The sequence below is a fragment of the Electrophorus electricus genome, chromosome 3 (assembly GCF_041902795.1).
Source record: "Electrophorus electricus isolate QZ-2024a chromosome 3, ASM4190279v1, whole genome shotgun sequence".
In the NCBI taxonomy this organism is placed as follows: domain Eukaryota; kingdom Metazoa; phylum Chordata; class Actinopteri; order Gymnotiformes; family Gymnotidae; genus Electrophorus; species Electrophorus electricus.
In genome coordinates, this window is record NC_137499.1 from 38,676,065 (window position 1) to 38,700,645 (window position 24,581).

General features: G+C 39.7%; 1 protein-coding gene and 1 long non-coding RNA gene across 3 annotated transcripts; one reads left to right on the plus strand and one right to left on the minus strand.

Annotated features, from left to right (window-relative positions):
* Positions 1-1,079: 1,079 nt before the first annotated feature.
* Positions 1,080-11,525, minus strand: LOC113580271 (uncharacterized). Of its 2 annotated transcripts, none has more exons than XR_003410956.3 (4): positions 11,507-11,525; positions 9,425-9,543; positions 2,209-2,314; positions 1,080-1,512 (listed from the first exon to the last, which is right to left on the minus strand). It is a non-coding gene; the product is annotated as an uncharacterized LOC113580271 (long non-coding RNA). The 2 variants fall into 2 exon arrangements; XR_014122900.1 differs by lacking the exon at positions 11,507-11,525 and adding an exon at positions 10,513-10,531.
* Positions 11,526-14,662: 3,137 nt separating this feature from the next.
* Positions 14,663-17,168, plus strand: prl (prolactin). The gene is made up of 5 exons (XM_027014715.3): positions 14,663-14,918; positions 15,133-15,254; positions 15,647-15,751; positions 16,023-16,205; positions 16,351-17,168. Exons 1-5 carry the CDS (start codon positions 14,879-14,881, stop codon positions 16,537-16,539), a joined length of 639 nt encoding a protein of 212 aa, XP_026870516.1. The 5' UTR covers positions 14,663-14,878; the 3' UTR covers positions 16,540-17,168.
* Positions 17,169-24,581: the final 7,413 nt, after the last annotated feature.

Genomic DNA, 24,581 nt, shown 5'->3' on the forward strand with positions numbered 1-24,581 from the left:
GCACACACACACAAACACACACACTAACATGGCACACACAGTAACACGCATAGTAACACACACAATAAAACAGTCCACACAGTAACACACTCACTAACACATACACACATGCACTCCAACATGTACAATTGGATGAATGTGGTTGTGCAGATACATCCATGTATGAGTACATAGTAAAGGCACATACTCATTCACATGAACGTATTTTATGAATATGTACATTCTTTACATTCTCTTACATAAGCAACCATAGAATTATAACTCACTACTGGCTGTATGGCATTAAAACCACATTAAATGCTGACACAAACTCATTATGCTGACACTGAAAGCCCAGAGTAATGAAATGCAGGCAATATTTCCGAATTTCTGTGTGTGTGCGTGTGTGCGTGTGTGCACGCATGCATGCGTGCATTCTGCTCTATTTGTATAAAATCCCTTTCCAAACCCTTGGGGGGTTTTCTTGTTTTGTAGGGCAAGTCTTCATACGTTCGGGTTGATACCATGTGCTAGAGGTGTTGTGAGCCAGCTCACTGTTCCCCTGTGGAGGTCTTCAATTGAACGTCCACCTGACTGGTTTGACACTTGCGCTTTAATCCACACTTAGTGATTGAGGGGCACTGTGTGTCTGTGGACTTCTGAGGTACTGGTGTTCTTATGGCTGCATTAATCCACCTCATTAATCATCTCACTCCTTCTTCGGAAGCCCTAATAGTCCCTCAAGGAAATAAAAGATGGATTAAGACAATGCAAAATTAAGAATAAGGAGTGTTAAAGAGAGGACTTCATACATACCTTTTGGAGAATTAAGCCATTTAGTTTGAACGTTTACATTTGAATGTGCAAGGAAGTGTTGTCATAATCAAATATGTCCTCTGTCTTTGTCATTGATATTTTATTTTTAATCACCACTGTAATATTGGGCTATATATAGTTGTCACACACACACACACACACACACACATATATATATATATATATATATATATATATATATATGTGTGTGTGTGTGTGTGTGTGTGTGTGTGACAACTAATGAGACCCAAGACAGAAAAAAAATCTGAAGTAAAAACAAGAAATATATACCACTTTTTATTAAAAAATATGGTAGGTACAAGTTCCATTATTTTTTGCCCAGTGGTTTGGTCATTATGTTGAACATTATGCACTGCAGATCACACCGCACACCAAAAGCACATGTGTCAACCTAACAATTTCGTCAAAGACAAAAGTACTAGTCTTTTAAACTTTATTACACTATTATGAAAGCTTCTCAAACAGACAATTTACATAAAATCCAAGGGCTTCCCGAAACAGCCTACAGATCAGAAGCATTTGGCCGCAAGGGAAAAAGGAGGGGCAGGAAGATGCCGTTAAAACTGCATGAAGTGGGGCAGGAGGAGAGGAGGCGAGGGGGCCGGACATATGTGTTCTGCTGCCAAGTCCCATCAGAGTCATTCAGTTCAGTGCTGAAAGGAATGCTGGGAAGGTGGAGGACCCAGTGCAGTGGACCTGTAGGACGGCGCAGAGATCAGGAGGATTATGTTATTGATGAAATGGAGCTACCAGCACAGCTAATGAGATGAGAATAACATTTTCCTTAAAACAGTCAGTGACAATAAGACATTTTTGGTCTGGAAATGTTCCACTGTGTTTTATTTATAATGCATTTTTATGTAGTGCTTTTACGCTTTGTCCACTGTTTCATCATACTCTTCCGAGCATTTTTTTGTTGTTGTTGTTGTGTACTTGTACTGTGTATTGACTTACACGTTGACTACAGTTTACACTGTGTCCACAGTTTTGGAGCACAGTTCTGTGCTCTACCCTGCTGCTGTCTTTCCTCATGAACGTATATTAATCAATCTGTCTACTTAGGAATATGCTAATCATTAGGACAGGCCACAAACTTATAAATACTATGACTTCAAATTTATACTTCATTTTATTTTTTTTTACAGTGAAAGCTTACACACTAATCCATATTGTCTGTTCATGCAAGTATCCCACTGATATGCAAAGCATATGTGCATATATGTGCATATGGGAATGTCTGTTTTAGGTTGTGCATATGACGGTGTCTGCTTTAAGGTGTGTGTATGACGGTGTCTAATTTAGGGTGTGTGTATAAAGGTGTTTGTTTTAGAGTGTGTTCGTGTGTGTGTGTGTGTGTGTGTGAGAGAGAGAGAGAGAGAGAGGGTGGTTTACATGTTCTTTGTGTAGAGCTTCTCACGATGTCTTGGCACTGCTCTTTACACAGGCGGTGAAAGCCTCCACCAGTTTGCTACATGCCACCTCCCCTTTCTCCTTTATGCTGCAACACACACAGCAATATTTATAACCATGTGCTTCTTTACACATGCAATAGCACCCTGATTTCTCATATAACACAAGCAACACAAGATTTATTGTCAAAGATATGCACATATACATACATACACACAGTCAGTTAGGGCCAGGCAGTCAATCACATGCACAGTTTGTTGCACATACTCATAAGTATATACTCAAATACAACAAACAACAAAGCTGAGGAATAACAGAGGGGCAGTTTTCACACCCAATGACTCACAAATGTGCCAGTGCAAACCCTGAAATTCCATGGAAAACTAAAGTTGGACCAGTCAATACCCAGACCTAAGACAAGTTGGAAGATATGCAAGAGAAAGCGAGCAAGCATGCAAGCATGTGTGTTGTCACATACACACACGCACACATCTGTGTGCGTGTGTGTTTGTGCATGTGTGTGTGTGTGTGTGGGTGTGTGCGTGTATGCATCTGTGTGTGTAAGTGAGCATGCCTGTGTGTGTGTGTTGGGGGGGGGGGCTTGCCTCTCTTTTGTGTGTGCATGTGTGTGTGTGTGTGTGTACATCGGTGTCTGTGTGAATACACACAGAGATTATTCCAGTCACTCAACACCCAACACAAAGGCAGGCCCTGCCACACTACATTAGTCTGATGTAGCGAAAGGGGTTGCTGGAATGACAGAGTGGATAAGGAGGAAAAAGAGAAGAAGAGAGGGGGGAACGCATCTGCACAGAGAGAGAGGAAGAGAGTGAAAAAGAGAGGGGGAGAGGGAGCGAGAGAGCGAGTGAGAGAAAGGAAGAGAGAGATTGTGTGACAGTGCAAGCCAAGCAGCGACTGCTGCCAGGTGAATGTAACCTCTCCACTGATGCTGGATACAGTGATCACATGACTTCACCCATGGCCCTCCTCTTTTATTGAAACTGTTTTGCCCCTCCCACACCAACAGATCATCCTATCCAATAAATATACATAACCCAAATACAGTTCAGTGTGCAATGATGTAACACACAGTTGGTTTAATTTAAAAGAGGTTTATGCAGAGCAGTTTGGCGATGAGGTGAAAGGTTGGAAGATGATGTAAAAAAAGACTAAACGTAAGTGTCCCAGCAGCACAGCCAGGGAGTCGTGCTAAGAAATGGGAGAACTAGTGAGAAAGAGAGGGGGTTGGTGAGAAAAGCATAATCTGAGCGTGAGACAGAATGAAAGAATAGAGAAACAGGAGTGAGAATGACAGAGAACCAGAGAAAAGGAGGGCAGACAGAGCTGAGAACGGGGAGGAGCAATGAGACAGAAAGAAATGGAGAGACAGAGAGGAGAGAAGGATGAGAGAGAGATCAGAAGAGAGAGTGCAAGTCAAGGTCATTTTAAGTAACAGTAACAGCTATTTTAATAATACACATCCAGAGGTAGGGAGAGAGAAGGAAGAGAACGGGATGGAGGGATCACTCCAGAGAAGCACGAACTACAGAACCCCAAATCATTCCAGGTCAGCATAAAAAAAAATCTTCACTCAAGGCAGGTCACTGCAAGAGCAGGTTTGAGAAGCCGCTGAAGCATGCTCTATATCACCTCCGCAAAGGTTTACATGCACACACGTACGCAAGCACACACACACACAAAAGATCTCTAAAGCAGATGAGTCATCTTGTTGAGACAACAGCCCCCCCTTACCCCCCTTGCAACCTGACACCGCCTCTCCAGCCAACACAGTGTCACTTCCTTTCCCCTTCTCTTCCCACTGGTTACTATAGCAACTAGATTTTCGGTAACAGACGCTTCAGCGATGTCATACAGCAGTGTGATAATGGCTACTGTTGGAGGGGAGGGGAGGGGGGGGCAGAACCATCTGCAAATCACAGCTGAATTATTTACATGGCCTCTCCCCAGCAAACGCCCGGGTCCCGCTCATGGCCTGTGGGCTCCTCCGCTCTGGAGAAGGTACAGAGAGGGACTGTCAAGGGCAGGAGATTTCAGAATTATTGTTCAGGCGATCCTTGGCTAGATAACACTAGGCAGCAAAACTGTAACTTTTTTTGGTCACACAGACTAAAATAGGTGAAACTTATATCACTTTTTTGTACTGAATTCCAATGTGTTTTTAGAATCCTCCTAACCATTAAACAAAATGTAGCATCGGTGAGGAAGAAGAGCTAGAAGAGAGAATTTTTGCTGAAGGAAAGAACTCTTATTTAAAGCCAGTGCAAGTACACATGTAGAAAGAGTAACACACACAGGGAAAATGAGGAGGGACCTATAAATGAGTAAGCACAGCAGGAAGACTCCAGGCACGCTTCAAACACACTGAAAATACATGGCTAGGATAACCAAGCAGACACACTCTCACACAAACCGACGATTTACCACACTGAAACCGTAAAAGTCCATGGAGAGGTGCAAGGCATTCTGGGAATCCACCATGCTCCAGTCCTCTCTCCAGCCAGACCCAGTTCTTAGGTCAGTGGTGGCTGGCACAGCAAGACAACCTCCACCCGGTTCCTACTGCAGTGATGGAACACTCAGCTGATCATTTCTGATTTAAAAAAAGGTTTATGCAGAGCGGTTTTGTGATGGGGTGAAAGGTGGGAAGGTGATGTTTGGAAATTTGAGGCGTATTTTGTGGAAGGATTAATCAGGTGATCCTAGGTGAGATTTCACTGTGCCAGAAACACTGGAAGACAAAACATATTTTCTTCCACAATTTAAAATAGGTGAACTTTTTATGCTGAATTTGTTTATAGATGACAGAGCAATTAAAATTTACATTAACTTACTTATTCATAAATAAGGGTTTTATTACACTTAAAATATGCTCAAATGTTCTTCTAAAATGTACAAGTCTTTAATTTATGCCTCTATTCAGCTTCAGGAACATCCCTCTTCAGTGTCCAGCAGTAGTCTGCCAACATAAAGGGGATCCACTCTCCTTGGTACCACTTTTCCATACTATATATAATGATATGTGAGTATACTGGAACTGGATGACAGAGGAATTCTGAAACATATTTGGATTCAGCATGCAATAACACAAAATAACAAAATCTTTTATCCAGTGCAATTTTTAAAAATGTGTTTTTGTGTTGTAAAAGTGCTTTAAGAATAGCGTGAGAAATTTGAGCCAAGTTCAAAATATCCCAGATCTTCTAACCAGGCTTAATCTGAACATATGATCTTGAAAGAAGATGAGCTTGACACAAAAAAAATAAGTAAAACCCACTGATCTGTTTATGAATCCAGCCTCAGGGGTCTGCATTATAACTGTACCAAAGCATGGCACAGGTCAGCAAGTCTCTCACGTCAACCGCATCGCCCCTCCAAGCTGCTGCAAGCATATGCACGTCTGCAGACAGGACGAGGCGTTTCATGCTGAGCAAAAGAACCCCATCTAAGGATCAGCTGGGGTCACAACAATCACAGGCTGGTCAGGAGGAGGTCTCACAGAGCAATGGTAAACCAGCTCAGTCACACACTGCCAGGTGTGTAACCTTTATAGTCATGTAAACAGAAGGATGGGCTGAATCCAACAGAGGGGTTGTATGTTCTATCTGCCCATCAGTGGGGTCCCAAAGCCCCTCCGCTGTTCATATACTGCAGCAGTGTGGATGAGATCACAAGGTCAGGAGGACTTCGCTCTCGCCCAACACATGATCCTTTTCTGTTTGGATGATCGCAACGACCATGCAGGGGGGTGGAATGAGATAGCATTATATCAGTGTCTGAGATTGTGCTTCCGCAACACAAGTACGCCTTGCAGGGCTTAAACCTGAAGCCATGACTGGCAGCTGCCCACTGAGCCTTTGGCATCATGCCTCTGTGAAGAAGCGCCATAGTTCAAAGCCTCTCCCTGTCTTCCACCTGCAGAGACGCTCAAGATGGCCAGCGCGCCAGGGTTAGCACCTGGTGTCGAGTTTACAGGCAACATGATCCAGTGGCCAGAACTTCAGACTACAGACACACTCACATGCCCTCATGCTCACATACACTGCCTATTTATACATGAGATACAAATATTGAGGTGGTAGAGAATACTCAAGTCAGCCTCCTGAGGCCTTCATTTTGTGAGCATCACTGTGCACTGTGCCCTGCAGAAGCCCCTAAGGTGTGAACACATGTGCGCAAGCAGAGGGACACATGGAGGGGTTGAAGTGCCAAGCTCCAGGAACTGGAGGGGACTGGACTGGCAAACGCTGGACATACAAAAGCAGACGTGTGTGTGTGTGTGTGTGTGTGTGTGTGTGTGTGTGTGTGTGTGTGTGTGTGTGTGTGTGTGTGTCTGTGTGTGTGTGTGTGCGCGTGTGTGTGTGTGTGTGTCTGTGTGTGTGTGTGTGGGGGGGGGGGGGGGGTTTCTTCACTGCTTGCAGATCCTTCCTCCCACAGAGAACTGATTAGTAAAACTGTTATACATAAGGTGATCGGTTAGGTCAGGACAAAAAGCATAAAGCCCATGTAAGTGTTTAACTTACACTGAGCCACCCACTAAAATCTGTCCACTGCATCAAGGCTGGAACAATCAGAAAATAGTCTTTGACTATTTGATATATGTTGGTGTCAGGAGTTGGGATTGGGGGTGGTAGGTTTAGTCAAAATTATGCACAGTTACACGTATAAACATATAAACATTACATCTCTGGACCTTCCAGCCTGCCCTCTCTACAGACTTGTTGCTATTTACAAGAAACAAATTTTATTTATGTTTTAATAAATCTGACTGGATTGTTTTGATCACCCACATACCCCACACTGGCTGTCTTTCTCTTTACCCGTGTCTTCCTCGTGATGCTGTTTTAAATTTGGTTTCTTTGTCAGGACGATGTGTTCTCTTTGAACCTTTTTGCTGTTTCTCCCCCGCTCTGAGCTGCCTGTGTTCTGTAGGAGTAGGCATTGTTAAATATGGCCCATTATAAATGTGCTGACAGCTTATTGTAAAGTAGATGTGTATGGAAGCAAACGTCTCACCAGATTTTGAAATTTAAAAGCCTTTGAATTTCTAGCACTGAATTTTTTTTCCATTATAATTATGTATCTGAATTGTTTCCTTCTGAATTCTATTTTTTTCTTGCTTTTTTCAGTGTTTCAATCCTGAATCTTTATTCTGAATTTGTTAACATTGAAAAACACAAGTGAAATGAGTTACTGAAAATTTAAGAGTTGAATTCAGAGGCAAAAAATTCAGATGCATAATTTCTATTAAACAAATTCAGTGCTAGAAATTCAAAGGCTTTTAATTTCAAAATTTGGTGAGACATTTGCTTCCAGAGAGGTGCAGCTTTCATATTTATATGCATTGCTGAATAAATAATAAATAATAAGGACATTATCTACAGCAACAAAACATATGCGTTTACAGTATGAAGTGTGATAATTAAGATATGGTCATTTTTAACCTTAGCTAGAAATAAAAATTAAAAGAAAAAAGCTTATGAGTAACACCATTACAATCTAACATCATTATACGCTTATATTCATTTCCAAATGTGTTATTGAAATGTTTTGGAGGCCTACTGTTATTAATATGTGACATACATAAGACTTTTTTAATTGGGGGCCTTGTGTGAAATGTTAGCTAACCTAATAATGTGAAAGAAATAGCCGTCGTCTATAGTATAAAGATAATGGCATAACGGTCATTGCTTTATCTTAATGGATGGTATGCTGCCTGCCGGTTCACTTACAAGGGACCTGTTGCAGTGCTGCTACCCATGTGTGCAGACTACAATCATTGTCAGCAGAAGTGCACATGATGCCAGGGTCTGTGCTCACACCCTCTAACACAGTTAACACTAAACACATCTAAACTGAATTAAGCTTGCACTTGTTTCTGGGCAAAAGTTATCAACCGCTGATTGTTTTATCCAGTTCTATTTTGTCTCATTTTAATTTTAGTTAAAAATCAGTAATCTGTAATCTAAACAAATTACTGAGGTCTGGACTTTGGTGACCTTATAACTGGCTATGGCCATGTACACACACTAAACATTCATTTCCCTTGGTGTCATTGGTAAAATCTAGAGGAGTAGGACATTTTAGAAATAAATCTAACAAACCAACACAAAATACATACACATATTGGTAAAGTTGGTTAAGCACTGGTTTAATATTATCTGTCATCTTGGTCAGACATACTGGTCAAACTGGACCACCAAGCCAGGCCCAGCCTTTAAGGTCACGCCTCACTGGAAAACATACCCCCATTATCTCAGTACCACACTAATCAGGCTTACTGTGTGTGTTGTCTTATCAGGACCCTCCAGCCTGCCATATCTACACTGCTATAGCATGTAAACACACACTCAAGGGTACGAGGGAGGTGGAAAAAGCAGGGTGTTGCCCTGGTGTCACTGTGGCCTTGAGGGCAAAATGCTGACAGAATAGGACATCACATCAAACAGCACTGGCAGTACCTATTATTTACAGTCTGCACACACAGACACACCACCACAGTGCCCATAACAAGCCTGGTGTATTTACCAGAAAATTATTCCAGAATCACTATTCTATTGACTGTTCTCAGTCAGGGATATGGGCAAGCAAGGGCTTAGCAGAGAGAAAGGCACACACACACAAATACAGAGAGGTCAGCATTAAGAGATTGTCTCCCACACATGAATGCACTGTAGCACTGCAGAGATGTTGACATAGCAAGGCATGAGGGCAGGGAGAGAGAGCAACAGAGAGACAGACCAGGATGTAGGCTTAATCCAAACAGCCAATCAAGCATAATGTAGCAGTTCGTGCTTCCCAGAATCCCCTTACCCGTGCCTCCCAGCTCTAATGAACAGACTATGAAAAATTAAAAAAAAACATTCAATTTAATCTAATACTAGCATTTTAAAAAGTGGTCTTGTACCACAGACTAGTTAACCATGTGCTGTCCATTGCTATTAAAATGTTATTCCTCCAACTGAAATCAACATCAAGATGCATGATAGTTAGGCTGATATGAATATTGATATTTAAGCCCCTGACGACATTACTCTCATCCTGGAGGTTCTACAGAAGTGCTGATCGTACCAAGGCCAGAAGGACCATCCAACACAGATGGGCCAGTACGGGGGGGTAGTACAACTGGACTGGAATGCACACACAAATGGACAACCGAGAGAGACATGGAGGCACTCACCATTTGTCCAGGTCTGCCTTGATGGTCTTACAGGCAGCAGGGACAGGGGTCTCGGCAGGAGCTGCAGCCTCTGAGTCTGACATGTTCTACAACGTTGTGTGTGTGTTATTGTGTACCCTCTGTGTGCATGAGAGAGAGAGAGAGAGAGAGAGAGAGAGAGAGAGAGAGAGAGAGAGAGAGAGAGAGAGAGAGAGAGAGGGAGGAGTGTAAGTATGAGTTGGCAGGAGGGAGGGTAGGGCACATGGGTGGTGGATATTGAGAGGGCATACTCAGGCTCACATGCACATGAGAGATGAAACAGGAGAAGAGATTTAAAGTGTTGGACATGCAATTAAGTCAATCTCAGAATGCATCGCGCAAATACTTGCAATCCTGAGCATGTCGTGTCAATAGGCGGCAGTATTGCCTCTTTACCTAGAACTTGCTGAAAAGAATATCTGCACACGCTCGCCACCTGCAGACGTCATTCTTTTACAATGAAGGCGCGCTCCCTACTGTTCCCCTCACGAGATACATACGCAGACGCGCGAGCGCACAGACACAGAGACATACACACGCACACATACATGCAGGCACATGCATCTTTGTAATTTCCAAATCTAAAGCTGTACATTTATAAAAGATCCTGTAGGTATACTTATTTGAAACATTCGGTTGCGGATATGCTACTGTGCGTTACTTGTGTTTCCTGGGCGCTGCTGAAGGTTTAAAAACCAATTACTCCGAGTTAAACAAGCGAAACGGACAGTGAAAAGTCAGAATAAGAATCACGTATGACGTGTGAAACATATACAGCCTAGGCCTTCTTACTGCAGTAATCTCGGACTTTAAAAAAACGGCTTCAAAATCGTAAAGTAAATTCAAAACTTGAAATTTAAGGTGAGGTGTAAACCTATCCAGACGTTATGAATAACTGTAATACAATTCTGATAAGACATCAAAATCTATTTCAGGAAGACACGCTAAAGGGTGTTCACTTGGAAATGGGCAGCCAAATAAATGACGGCGAAACTCGTGGCATAGCATAAATAAATAAAGCAAGCTTGCATACTTGTGTAAACTGCAAACAGGAGGTTGCGTAATTTTACCTTCCTCCGGACCCAGCACAACTGCCTTTATCGTAGCGCGCAACATCACTGAGCGTTGATTGCGGTGTATTAGTTGCGGTTTGGATATTTAAAAAAAAATATTGGAATTGCTGCGCTGTTACAGAAAGCAACAAAATTGTATCTTATTCAAGCCAAGATTAAAAAGGACGAAACAATCTGTGGCAACGTGGAAAAGGTAACTTTTCTTTCCCCTTTTCTTTCAAGCTACTTTTAGCACACAACGCCGAGACTACAGTGTATTACTGTGATGGAGAAATGCGGGTAATTGCATATTAATCGTCAATTGTTGTAGGATTTAAAAACAAAGTTGTTAAATGCAGTGACGTTCACTAATTTAAATCTCCAGCGCATCGGCAGTTCTACCACAATTCTGATTATTCATTGCTGTCGAATTCGTTTTTCTTGATTACGGTGTTCGTAAAAAGACAATGTTTGATAGGACCTATAATTAAAACATTACGCTACAATCGCTGCATCGTTTGTTTGTATTCTTTGATTCAGCAGTAAAGGACAGAGTTTCGTGCGCACGGTTTTGCACTGCAGGACCATAGCTGCTGATCTGCGAAGTTTCTTTATCGTCCATCACGAGCCCTGCGGTTAGATTTGATCCAATATTGAGCTTTGACAGCACGTCTTGTACCAGCCGCGCGAGACGCGGTCCTATAACTTGGCTCAAATCACTAATGAGTTCGCCAACTTTTAAATGTGACATGGACACGCATACACGCATAGACTTGCATACACACACCCATAAATTGTAAGAAAATTACATGTATAGTATAGTCTCCCTGTTACTTCAAAAAGCGGAATAAAGAGAGAGCAACACGGATGACCCATCTGCCAAGCAGTCTTCAATAGGGTTTTGTGTTCACAAATAATGAAAAGACCTTCTCATTCATTTAAATACATAACACGCTTAAATCCTTTAATCCTTTTAAATTAAATTAGCATCAAATGTCAACCAATTACTGACCGTGTTCTTTTGCCGAACTGACCCTAACAGGAGTAGACAGGAAAGCGTCATGGATAATTCCTAACTGCCAAGCCTCGTGGACTGCGCGCAATTCTGCGTCCGTGCACACGTGGGGAATTTCATGCATTTAGTGACAAATGCAGAGTTAGGGTGCATTTTCAAGCGCGAACTAATTAGATTATCTAAATCCTTCGTTTGTGATTATAAATCTTTCAATACAAATAATGTATAACCATTGCAATTTGATTAAACTTGATCTCCTAAATATATAGTCCACTGTCGTGTAGTCCAAAGGAAGAATATACCGACTGTATGTTTCTGTTTGAACGCTTTATTCATGTTGTTTTTGTCACATAATCTAAAGACCTGTGAGATCTGCTTGTGAAAGGATGTGTTTACAAGCGTCCTCAGCAAATTTGATTTGTTACTAAAATATGAAGCAAACCGAAAGTTTTAATGAAATTAATTTTAAGGTACTCTACGTTTAACCGGAGAACCGTGAGACTGGACAGATATGTTTGAAAAACCATTAACAATGTAACAAATTAGGCCGCTATCAACGTCATCTGCAGGGGTGTGATGTTAAATTGTGGTTTTACGTGATTAATATATTTGCCCTGCTGACCGTAATTTAATCAGGCTCTTTAGGTCTTCCTAACTTCTTATTCATCTTAGTTTTATTCTTTAGATCTAGATGTATTTGAGGTTTCCTTGATGCGCACTATTTATTTTACTTTGTAAACCTGACATTTTTGCAATTTTGCGTTTATATATGTTTCTTCTTCTTTGTGGCCTATATTGTTATCCACGCCCCATGGACGGCCCTGCCAGTGTACAGAGTCCGGTAACGATTACTTCTTGATACAGTTAAATTTATTTAACTCTTTAGTACAAAAGAAACTCAACGTTTATAAGAGTGAATAAGTGAGAAATTGAGCAAGCTGAAACCATCAGTTATACACACACACACACACACACACACACACATATATATATATATATATATATATATATATATATATATATATATATATATATATATATATATATATATATATATATATATATGGATATAGTGTACTGTAGAAAGAGATGTGGAGATATGATGCTTGCACAGGTGATGAAGGACCTCTGTCCAAAATGTTCTGTTTCTCTGGAAACTCCATGTACTTTACTACAATTTTTAATCTCTCTTTCTCTCTCTCTCTCTCTCTCTCTCTCTCTCTCTCTCTCTCTCTCTCTCCCACTCTCATTTTATATATATATATATATATAATGTGTGTTGGAAGGTCATACTGTCATACTGAGAATAGTGGCTGTAGTTTCAAAGTCAGAGTTTCAGACTTGGAGGTCAAAATGTATATGGTGGGAGTGTCTGGGGAGGAGCTCACCAGTAAGCTAGACAGAAATACTATGCAGTAATACTGGTTACTGTGATCACTCATTACCTACAGAGTACAGCTGCTTTCCCATAGACAATTAGCTTTTGGTTAGTTTACCATAAACACACACATCTTTTATTATTTGGCTCCTAACCATACAGTTTATTTTGCAGTAGTCACATATATCAGCATTTGTTTACATTACCCAATATTGAGTTTTAGTAACAAGCCTAAATATGCTTTTTTTATGTTACTGATTATTGAGCTTTATTACTGGGTCTAGTTGTTGATATTATAGCCTGAATGCTCTCAATCTAGGCTTTAACAGTTCTGTAATATTAATGTAAGTATGATGTTTTATTCTCTTTTTCCCATTTACATTTCATAAAGTCTTAATTTGTTTTCATAAAGTGATTTTGTTGTTGTTGTTGTTGTTGTTGTTGTTAGGTTTTGTTTTTAAATTATGTCTCCTTTTATTGTTTTTAGATTTAGCTTTAGTAGCCACACAGCTCCCAGACCTAGACACTGATATACAGGACATGCTCTCTACCAGCATTTTTGTTGGTCATATGATACTGTGCTCATCACAACCAGAAAATACACATATGTTGTGCATTAGTGATAAATAAACAAGTAAAAAAAAATGTCCACTTTTTCATGTTTTGGTTAGGTTTAATAGCACCTGCCATTTTTTATGTTTTGTTTCAGTTTGTGGGCACTTGTTTTATTTCAGTTATAACAATATTTTTCTTCAGTGTCAGTTTTTAATTTTTTATTTAGTTTACTAATAATAGCCCTTCTCTCAACAGAGTGCAATGTTGCTGACGCAAACTGGCCCCTCATAGGTAATACACTCAGTGATGAGTGTACAACACTTCACCATGGTAACAGTAGCAGTACTTTCATTTGTACACTATGGCATCAATTCCATAAACATTTACACATTTGTATCCAAAGCAATTTACCCAACTTCAATCATGTTACAGAGGCAAATGTAGTCTCACCCAAGGACTCTTATTGGCATAGTATAGTGCCAAGAGAGGGGATTGAACCCTGGCCCCCCCATAGGGACCCACTACACTCTAGCAAACATTCACTTGGAATTTATTAGGGAGGTGGTAGGCCTTAATGCTGTACACATTGTCCACCGTCAGGAGGCTTTATTTGTCTTTGGGAGCTGCTGGAGACCAGTCTGAACTGAAAAAAAAGAGTTCCTTCAAAAGCTTTTGCAGAATATATCAGTAATTCGGGGCGACTGGTTGATGACATGGCCTAGAGTCAGAAACGTCCTGAATGAAGATGTTCTACAGGAAACATCTCCAAAATTCTCTCCCATGCAGACATACGACGACAACAACTACACACACCCCCACACACACAGTGCAGCACAATCCAGAAAAAAAAGCATACTGACTTGACCAAAAAAATGCACTGTAGCTGCACGTTCATAATTGTGACTTGTTGTGAGCATGTGATGCGTGGCTTGAATATGAGTTACAGACGTGTTTTGGTTAAAAACAATCAAAGGCAAAAGTGGTTCCCAGAACTTCACACACACATACACACACACACACACAGCTGTCCAGCTTCAGGGGACATAACACGCAAGAGCGACATTTCATTTGAATTTAATTTACATACATTAAGCATGTTGTTTAAAACCTGTTATGCTTCAGGAAACCTGCTAGATTTTCATTTCTTCATGTGGTTAGCAGAACGATGTTAGACCTTCCTGGCCACAGCCCTGCACCCCAAGCTTGGTCAAACAGCCTGTGGCTATTCATCAGTCCTGACCCCAAGACAATGTTTCTCATTATGACAATTCAGGACAGGATTAGTTTAGGGAGAATGTGAGCAAAGTGAAGGACCTACTCCATACACAAATGAAAAAAAAAAACAAGCGTATATAATGGGGAGACACAAGAGGATGTGACAGAGAACAATTGATCATAGACAGTGGGGAAGGAAAAGAAAACTTGGAAGAAGAACAATGGTTCGACGTTCCCAAAACCACAAGCTAACCTTGGCAGGTACGTGTGTGACTATTGTTACTGTTGTCTGGAAACTGTAAGTGCACTTCAGATTCCATCTAGAAAGACATTTGGAGCTCCATGTTCATTACCCTCACCTTTTTTTCAATTTCCACAGTTCTCACCTTAATTTCAGCTTCTCATTCTCCACTGGGGTTTAGGCTCTCCTAGCTGTTATCTTTCCTCATCTTGTTTCTCTGTCTTTCTGCTCCAGTTGCCGTCTTGATGTGTGTCTTTGTCTCTATCGACGGGGTCAGCTTGAACGACCTTCTAGAGAGAGTCTCTCAGCTCTCCGACAAACTACATTCACTCAGCACCTCACTCACCAATGACCTGGTCAGTGTATCACCAGCAAGCGGCTGTGTGTCTCCGTGTTTGTCCATGGCTGGGGATGTGTGGCAGGCGTAAATCCGTAAATCTTCAGAGTAAATCCTTTACTTACTGATCAGCAACTGACGAGTGGTGGTGTGGAACAGAGGTGAAATGAAACAGCGGGAGACTGGCTGAGTTGAGGGTGGTGTCGAGATGAAGGTGATGGTGTGATTATGGGGGCTAGTCGTTGGTCTTTAGGGTGCACAGGTGGATGAACTGCAGTGATGATGTGTGGTGTTTTACTGTGTGGGAGTAGGCAGTGTAGTCTCTTCTCTTTTTCCAATTGTGATGAGGCATTAGGTATTGCCTTCATTTTGTAGTTTTCCATATTTCATTCCTCTCTTTTTCCTATCTAGGATTCTCACTTCCCACCTTATGGAGGAAGACTCATGAGACCATCTATGTGCCATACAGCTTCCCTTCAGATCCCCAATGATAAAGATCAGGCCCTCAGACTGCCGGTAACATTCTCATACTGTTAAGCTTTTATTCACCTCTCATTCATTTGATAATTCACAAGTGTTCAGTTTTATTGCTTTTGTTTTGTTTTAGTGCTCTCTGCCCTCACAAATTGACTTATTTTTAGCTCCCTCTTGTGGTCACTGTTGTAAGTCGCGGCACATTAAACATCCCTCCAGGAAAACAGAAGTGCAGTCTTAGTTCAGCCGTGTCAGTGTCTGAGGAGCGTGAGTGGTAACTAGCCCCGGCTGCTCTTTTTCTGTCTCTGTGCAGGAGAACGAGTTACTGTCTCTGGCTCGCTCGCTGCTACTGGCCTGGTCAGACCCTCTGGCCATGCTCTCGTCCGAGGCCAATACCCTGCCCCATCCAGAACGAAATGCTATCAATAGCAAGACCAGACAACTGCAGGACCAGACTAACTCCCTTGGAGCAGGCCTAGAGCGACTGGTCCACAAGGTATGAGAGTTCTGCTGGTGTGTGTGTGTGTGTCTATGTGTAAGTACCATCTTTGTGCCATGCATTAGCAGGTCTCATTGTATAGCTGACCATATATCTACAGTGCTAACCAATTGCTATTCTCCTCTCTTCTCTTCCTCCATAGATGGGGACATCCTCTGAGGTTCTTTCCTCTCTCCCTTTCAACAGTAATGACCTGGGCCATGATAAAATCTCACGCCTGGTCAACTTCCACTTCCTCTTGTCCTGCTTCCGCAGGGACTCCCACAAGATCGATAGTTTTCTTAAAGTCCTCCGATGCCGAACGTCCAAGATGCAACCAGATATGTGCTAGAGACGGAGGTGCCGTTTTGACTCGCTCCCACTCTGAGTCAGTCAGATGGGTTACTGAACCAAAATGCCAGCATGGATCACTTGGGTCAATTCTCTTTCAATTAAAAAAAAGTAGCTCTGAATATTTCTCTATGAAGTCACACATCTCAGACAGTGAATTCCTTTGGTGCGTGATCTCATAACCTATGTTCCATGTCATACTAACTTTCCTTTCATGCTTGAATAGATAATCTGGAGAGCAGGGCAGATATGCTATCCTTCCAAATATTTTTAAAAAGCCAGGATATAATTTACAGGACAGTTATAAATGCCTGAAAGAAAGGAAAGAAAACATGAACCAATGATGAGCCTACTTGTCCCCAGGTTTTAGTTTTTCTATCTAAAAACTGTGTTAGATTAGACAGATTAATATTTCAGAACATTCTGCTGTTGGCTATGGGGCTATGTAGAAATGGTATAGAAATATGATGGCATGTGTAGAAATTTGCACTTTAGATCCCACCAGTGTATTTATGAAAGTACTGAGGTAAAGGTTCTTCATTAGTTTTCCTTTACATGGTGTTCATGAACATAACACAAGCTGTCATGCAAAAATATCAATAAAGTTTCATCGTGTATGAAAAAAAAACATGAATGACTCCTTGTTAATAGTTTGGTGCAGATACAAATAAATAAAAGAATAAAGGATAATAAATCAAATTAAAAAAATACAGTGACATGCAATCAAATGACATCCCACTGTCATACTAACTTAAATTAAATCTTCTTTCCAATTACAGGTCTGGGCAAATTTAAGGAAGAAAAAGAGCTTGGCTTTATATTTAAAATTAACGGCTAGTTTAAGAATATATATTTATATGGACTCTTCCTATATTGATTTATTTATTAATATTATTATTATTATTATTTCAGCAAATTATTTTGATCAACTTCTACAGTTTTTAAGCTATATCCTTTTCAAGCTATCACACTTTCACACATTATTTGCTTATTGCACTGATTTTTGGGACCAATCTGATCAGACAGTTTTCATGCAGAGTCACATTGAAGTCAACTTTTTTTACCAGAGACCTTGATAGCTTTTAGCAGATTTTATCAGACCAACATGAATTGTATTCACAAACTTTACTTTCTAGTTTTACTGTTCCTTTGGGAGAATCTGATTCTTCCTACACTAGAGCAGAGGTTGATCTAGTCTTCCTAAATGAGGATATTCATCCTCAAGTTACTGGTGCGACTCTGTTTAAGCAGAGAGGATAAGAAGCTTCAGCATAGGGACCTAGAAAAAAAACAAACCCCCATTGTGACATCATCCAGAGAGGGGTGGAGCCTGTCGTAGGTGTTTGGTATAGCAGTACAAATCCTGAGCTCTCATTTTTGGGAAGACACACATGCACCCACTCACCATTTGAAGAGAAACGCAAAACTAAACACAAAGTAGTGAACAGGTACAGGAACAGATTTTTTATTTTATTTGGGGATAAATTTCAAATAAATCTTTAATAATATGCTTTTGCAAAGCTAAAAGTGTTTTGTAGTTTTCTGATGGACATTTTAGACTAATCACCTTCATCTAACTTTAACTATAAGTTTAATTATCACATACAACTATGACAACATGTACCTCTTTGGAATATGTGAATTTGCAAACATAAAAATCATATGTAAAAAATAAGTAAAGAATGTGGGCTCTGTGTGACAGAGGCAGTAGTGTGTTGCCTTTGTTATTTTTGCCTCTCATATAGTCAGACGTTAACCACAGTTCCCCTGCATTTCGCTTTTATTGGACTGGAGGAGCTGAGACTCATCCTGCTCGGAAAATGGGTGTGGGGAATAGTCTGTGAAGACGATTCAGGACAGTCATTTCTGCAATGCAAATAAGTCAGAAGATAAAGGTATGCACCACAGGAAGAAACTTCTGACAGAAAATGAAACTGAAGTGGCAAATGAAACAGGCAGAGAGTTGATGTGGTTTCAAGAAAAAGGGAAACTGATAAAACCGAGAATAAATGGATGAAGATCGCAAAGGGAGGAGATTGCAGAGAGAACGCGGTGCAGAGAGAAAACAGTGAGGAAAGAGACATGCTTAAACAGAGAAGCATGGAGCTGGGGGGGGAATGTAACAAGCTCAAAAAGCAATTTAATAATGACAAAAAACACTGATTCCAGAACAGCTGTCCAAACTTTCTTCTCACAGTCAAAGAAAAACATAGCAAAAAAAAGTGCTAGGTTATTATTACATAATTATTGCTTTTGTTGTCAAATGTACATTTGTGTGCTAGATGGAGGGATGTGTATGCTAGACAACTGCAGACTGATGAAATTACTCTATACGTGTAAGAACACTTTCATAAATTGTACATTAATAAAGGTACATGCTCCAGTACAAGATTCATCTCTAACATTCATGATATGAAAATCTGAAGCTATGCTCTAGGATTTATTGCATCAAGAAAGGTGGATTTACTGTATTGAACCTAGATTTCAAGTGTCTTTAAAGATCTTGAATGTTAGCCTGTGTGCACTACAGAAGAGCCTTTTTCACCCAGCCATTGTGTGATGGTTAAAATATCTTTTTAAGATTTAAGACAAATCATCCAACATTAACTTAATTTGTGTAATTCTTAAAAATATTAATTTCCTTTGATGTCAAAAAACAATATTTATTTTATTGAAACAATACCTTTTTTGCAGAGTACTACTACAGAATTTCTTTCACTGTGTAACCTGGATCTAATGAGCCCCAGTGCAACTGACATGATACTGGCCAAAGAATAACCATTGCTGCACAATGTACATATTTTGATAAAATACATATTCTGATATATTTTAATGGAATTATTTTCATGTTTTAGTGGATTACAGATGGTTACCATAAACTCAGACAGATGGGGTCCAACTGGAATTTTGGCCCAGTTGCTGCGTAAGTTGTCCTCCCCGCCTAAGCCCTCAAATCCCCCCATTCTCCTCCCCAAGTGGAAAGACATCCCTGCTTATACTCACATCGAAACAAACTATCAAAGTGAATGAATAAATGAAGCAATTAACCTCATCTTGTGTTATAATAATTACATAATTTTGAGTTTTTCCTTTTTTGTAGAATATTTAGAAATATGAAAAGAGACAAGCTAAAGAAGGAGACTTAATAAATCCCATTTATCTGAGAAATAATAGTCTAACTTGCTGTTGAATCAGTTAGTGTTTCTTGAAAATTCAGCGGAAAGCAAACAAATCATTGTAGGAGGCCGTCATGGGCCAATAAATAAAATATACTTAAATATACTTAAAATAGACAAAAAGACATAGTATAAAAAACAATTTATTTAAATTGAAAAGATAATACAAAAGCTTAATTAAAAATAATGAAATAATAAAATGAAAGAAAAAGAAACTGGAATACAACAGAATTAAGAAAAAAATAATTTACATCAAAAGGGCAGCACAAAAATAAAGTCTAGCTAAATTAAAGCATGAGTCTTAATTAAGTTAAATTATAGAGTATATAAATGTTTTAATATACGGCTATATTAAAGAGTACAGAAATGTTTTAATATGTAACTACTTAGAAATAGATGCATATAAGGTATTTCTGCTGGAAGTTGGTGGTATGTAGTATAAAAGCTATACAGTACCTCACCATGTTTAATTTGTATTTTAAGCTCTACAAGCTGACCTGTACAAGCTGACATAGATCTGAGAGACCTACTAGGTTTATACTCATCAATCATTTCAAAAATGTATTCTGAGTATTCATAGACTAGTAGTAGATCTGTAGTAGTAGTAGTAGGTCTCTGGGGGTTTTTTATACATTCTACATAGTTCTCGTTTCCAAGAGTGGCTGAATAGCAGCTGTAGTGATTTTGGGAAAATGCTGGAGAGCAGTGAATCATAAACTATGTGCTACAGAACAGCAGGTCATGTGGTACTTATTCTTAAAACCAGCAAAACTGTTTTCATGTCATACCATCTATCACCATCTAATCCAACATTACAGCCTGTTTCTTTATAAATAAATGTGGCTCTAAGATGGTAAAAATATCTTTTTAAGGGTTAAGACAAATCATCCAAACTTCATTTGTGTAGTAATTAATTTCCTTTGATATCAGAAAATGATATTTATTTTATTGAAACAATTACTTTCTTTGCAGAGCACTTTAGACAGTTCCTTTCACTGTTACCAAGACAATTTGGCTCCAGTATTGTTTACTTTTGACAAGGAAGCAACAAAATCATTTGTGACTGAGAGGTTTTATGCTGAGGACTGTGTCTGAATGTAAGACATGCATGAGTGTGCAGCTCTCTGTAATGCAGAGCATACTCACCGCATGCAAAAATGTTCCTTTTCCCTTCCCTGAGCATAAGGACACATTTGTTAAGAAACTGTCAAACTGTGCAGTATTGTGTTCCTTTTGATATGCTAAAAACCAAAACCTTAAATTCATATTCATAAATACTGGTAAATGTGCAGCAAGTCAATCATAGAAGGCAGAACAATGGTGTCTGACACATATTCCCTGAACATTTTGTATATGCGAACAGTGCACACGTGGTGCCTCTTCTCTTCTCTTGCATGTAATGATCTAGATGAGGTAATAGAAGTGGCAGAATTCATTTAAAACAGAAGGCATATTTTTCAAGCCTCACTGACAGGTAAAAAAGACAAGTGATTACGTCTTTATCACAATGAACAGACTGATTACGCATTTACCTCATGCCACATCAGAAACCCTAAATAACAACTGCAAAACAACAAGTTTGCAGATTTTCAGAATAGTTTTCATTAGGTACAACATAGCCAGTGATTATCTCCTCATCTTAGACTAATTTACCCATAGTGGGGCAAAAGCAGAATGTCAGGCTTCTCATCAATTAACTACACTAGTGGTACTAGTGGTACAGGGGAAGGATTCCACTTTGGAATATGACAAACTGGCACTTTGATCATCTACATACCAATAATTTTCCTGACCACAGGGCATGCCAGTTTAACACAAGGCATTTTTTGCTTCCTGACTGACTGAGTTCCATGACCATTACCCACTGCACAACATCTTTCATGCAAGCATCAATAGTACAACATCTGCAACACTTGGAAATGTCTGAAGGAAGCACAGAATTTGAACGATCTTCTGTGTCTTTCTGCTGAGAAAAAAATGCCTCAGGCCTGGTATCTTTCAAGTTAATCTGCTACATAGAGGGCCAAAATTGTACTTTTCAATTTTTAGTTATAGTCACAGCTAGCAATAAATATTAAACAGGACATCCTTTGGATCTTTTGTTTAAGCACATTTAAGCAATGAGGAGGTAGTCAATCAAATACACCCTAATGTTTCCCCTGAGACAATAAGATCATTGTACTGTTTCTTTGCCCTGAAGTGCTTGAAATAAAGCACAGAGAAAAGATTAATATGTTAAATTTTGATTTTTCATGATACACAGCTAGCTAACATGGGAGTCTGAAAACATTTGTCACATGTTATTCCATGCTCCATCACCCTGACCAGAGCTCATTACAAGCAGATGGTATGAAGCTCTCAGCTCCCTCTACTCATTAGTATAAACAGTCTTGACATTGGACAATGCTTTTGCCATCAGACATTTGATTGTAAGACTCCAAATAAGACATACATACTGATGTGGTATAAGCAGATGTGAAGGATATATCTAATCCTGAGGGTAAGGAACTCAAAAGAACACTTGACAACACTACTTAGCAGTAAAAAGAGAACAACCTCCAGAATCATCATATCAGGTTCTGTGCACATGTAAATTCATAAGTATTATAATAATCTATAATGACAGATAACAGTGACTGAATAACAGTAATAAAAGGTAGTCATCCATTTAAATTAAAAAAAAAATACCAGTAGTATTCATAGAATGTCAAATCACCTATAGTCAAAGTGATCGTTGGGATTTATTTAATTAGGTGCTTGTCCTTTGAAGACAAGCATGCATTTTCAGAAGATACTTCTCATAGCCAAACACTCATGCAACCTCCAAATGCTGCAGATTCTTCTCACCCCTGCCATCTCTAGAGAGGAAGTTCTGGCGAAGGATTCTATTAAACACCTCAGACAATTCCTTAGAGGATGCTGGGACCAAAGTATGATATGAGAACTTTAACTTGACCACAAAAAGGGCAATGAACCGTCATTTCCTGAGCTGTTTCTTTTATTAAGAACTGAAGATCACTGATCTGCTATTTATAGAATAAAAAAAACATTTAAGATGTTCAACGGCTGTAGCATATATTCAGTCAGTACATAGCTTACCAATTAATGATGAGAGCTCTGGACAACTGACAAAGCACAGATAAAACTTTCAACCTTGAGAGAAAGACAGCAGAGTTGCACAGTCAGGTAGTTGTGTTGCCAAAGCTGAAAAGAGTTATATAAGACTCACATTCAAGCAAACAGGCTTTCTAGGGTTAACAACTCTCATCATCATCATTAATGCAATGGGGCACCTAGTTTTCCAACTCATTGCTTTAAATGTGACAGGGATGAATATATAGCAGGCCACTGGTCTAATGACCAAAGTTCTGTCCTTATCTGCAAGAGATTAGAGACCGAGTTGAGCAATTTCAACTCAAGCAATGGACTAATGAAAAACATCAAACTTTAGCATCTCCTGTCATGGAGCAGGCAGGAGCCAGGGATCCACATGAGTCTCATCCCAGAGACGTGCCTCACATGAGGCCCAGAGAAGGGGCTTGGAACTTCCATATCCACCAGTTACTGCCTCATGGGCCACGTTGCAGTACTTCAGTATGTACAGAAGGCATTCCTCTTGAGTCATTTCTTCTTTAAACTATTAATTCAGTGTTTGAAGTTGAGGGTGCTTGGGGGCAGCATGTTCTCTACCTTGGCTACATACCACACTGATCTCTTTCCCTAAAACCTTCAAAAGTTTTGCTTAAAACCTTCAAGAGTGGTAGAGAAAAATGACTTCAGTAGTGCTCATAGTTCCTGACTGCCACTTTAACAGTCAAATTCCACTACTGATTGGTACCAATGCCCCGAAGCAGCTCTATCAGCATGGAGTTGCAAGGAGGAGAGAAGCATTCTTAGAGACCTCCGATACCTCTAGGCACATCGCGTTGTTCTTTCAACATGTTGCACATGTTCATAAACACAAAAGCCAACCATCATCTGTAAGACTGCATGGAAAAGAATCCACCTCTCTCCCAGCCCAGCAGAGAGTGTCCATATTTGTCAGTGTTAGGGTGAAGAACGGGATACCATGTCAGACAGAAAATATTTAAGAGAGAATGCATCCAGTAATCTCATCCATAATTCTGCTTTCCAGGATGAGTGACTGTTGAATTATAACAGTAAAAGTCTACTAAAGAACAAAAGAAACTACCCTACACATAAACTGAAATTTTAAATCTCAGTTATCTGGTATAAATATTCAGGATGGTACGATATCTTTATTCTACTTGTGGATGCAGTAAATCATAACAAATTCTTGTATTTTAATTTCATCTTTTATATAAAGGTGTCAATTCAGGTAACTTTTACATTTCATACTTTGGTCTCAAAGCCATCATTTCATCATATTTACTAAGAACAAACTCATGCTACACCCACTTACAGTAAAAAAAAAAAAAGTGAAGGTTTTTTGTACTAAATTGGTGTCTAAAAGATTGGAATGAGAGCAACAATTCCTTTCATCCAGAACTGAGACAACATCTGGGAAACGCAGGTCTCTGACAACAAGATGGCATGCAGTGTAAGTAACAGGAGCTTTCTCATTTTACCATAGAACTTTTAAAAAGTATTATACCAAGACTTCAAATATACCAGGGTAAACCACATACCAGTTAGTAACCTATCAAATTATGTTCTGAGGGAATAATTCCCCCATCCATCCATGCACCACTGAACAAATCCCACTTAACTCTGTTAAGATGGAACTCTTTGAAACTTGTTTAATGTCACTGTTTAATGCCTTAACCCAGAGGATGTCCAAAGAAAATCCCATAATGATCTTATATGTCAGTGAAATTTAGGTTGTATGTTTATGAATAAAACATGG

Excerpts from the sequence above, each read along its gene's own strand:
- prl (XM_027014715.3), top strand. The coding sequence starts at position 14,879 with ATGGTTCGACGTTCCCAAAACCACAAGCTAACCTTGGCAG. Across the intron at positions 14,919-15,132 it reads CCACAAGCTAACCTTGGCAG|TTGCCGTCTTGATGTGTGTC; the intron begins GTACGTGTGTGA and ends TTTCTGCTCCAG. Across the intron at positions 15,752-16,022 it reads ATCAGGCCCTCAGACTGCCG|GAGAACGAGTTACTGTCTCT; the intron begins GTAACATTCTCA and ends GTCTCTGTGCAG.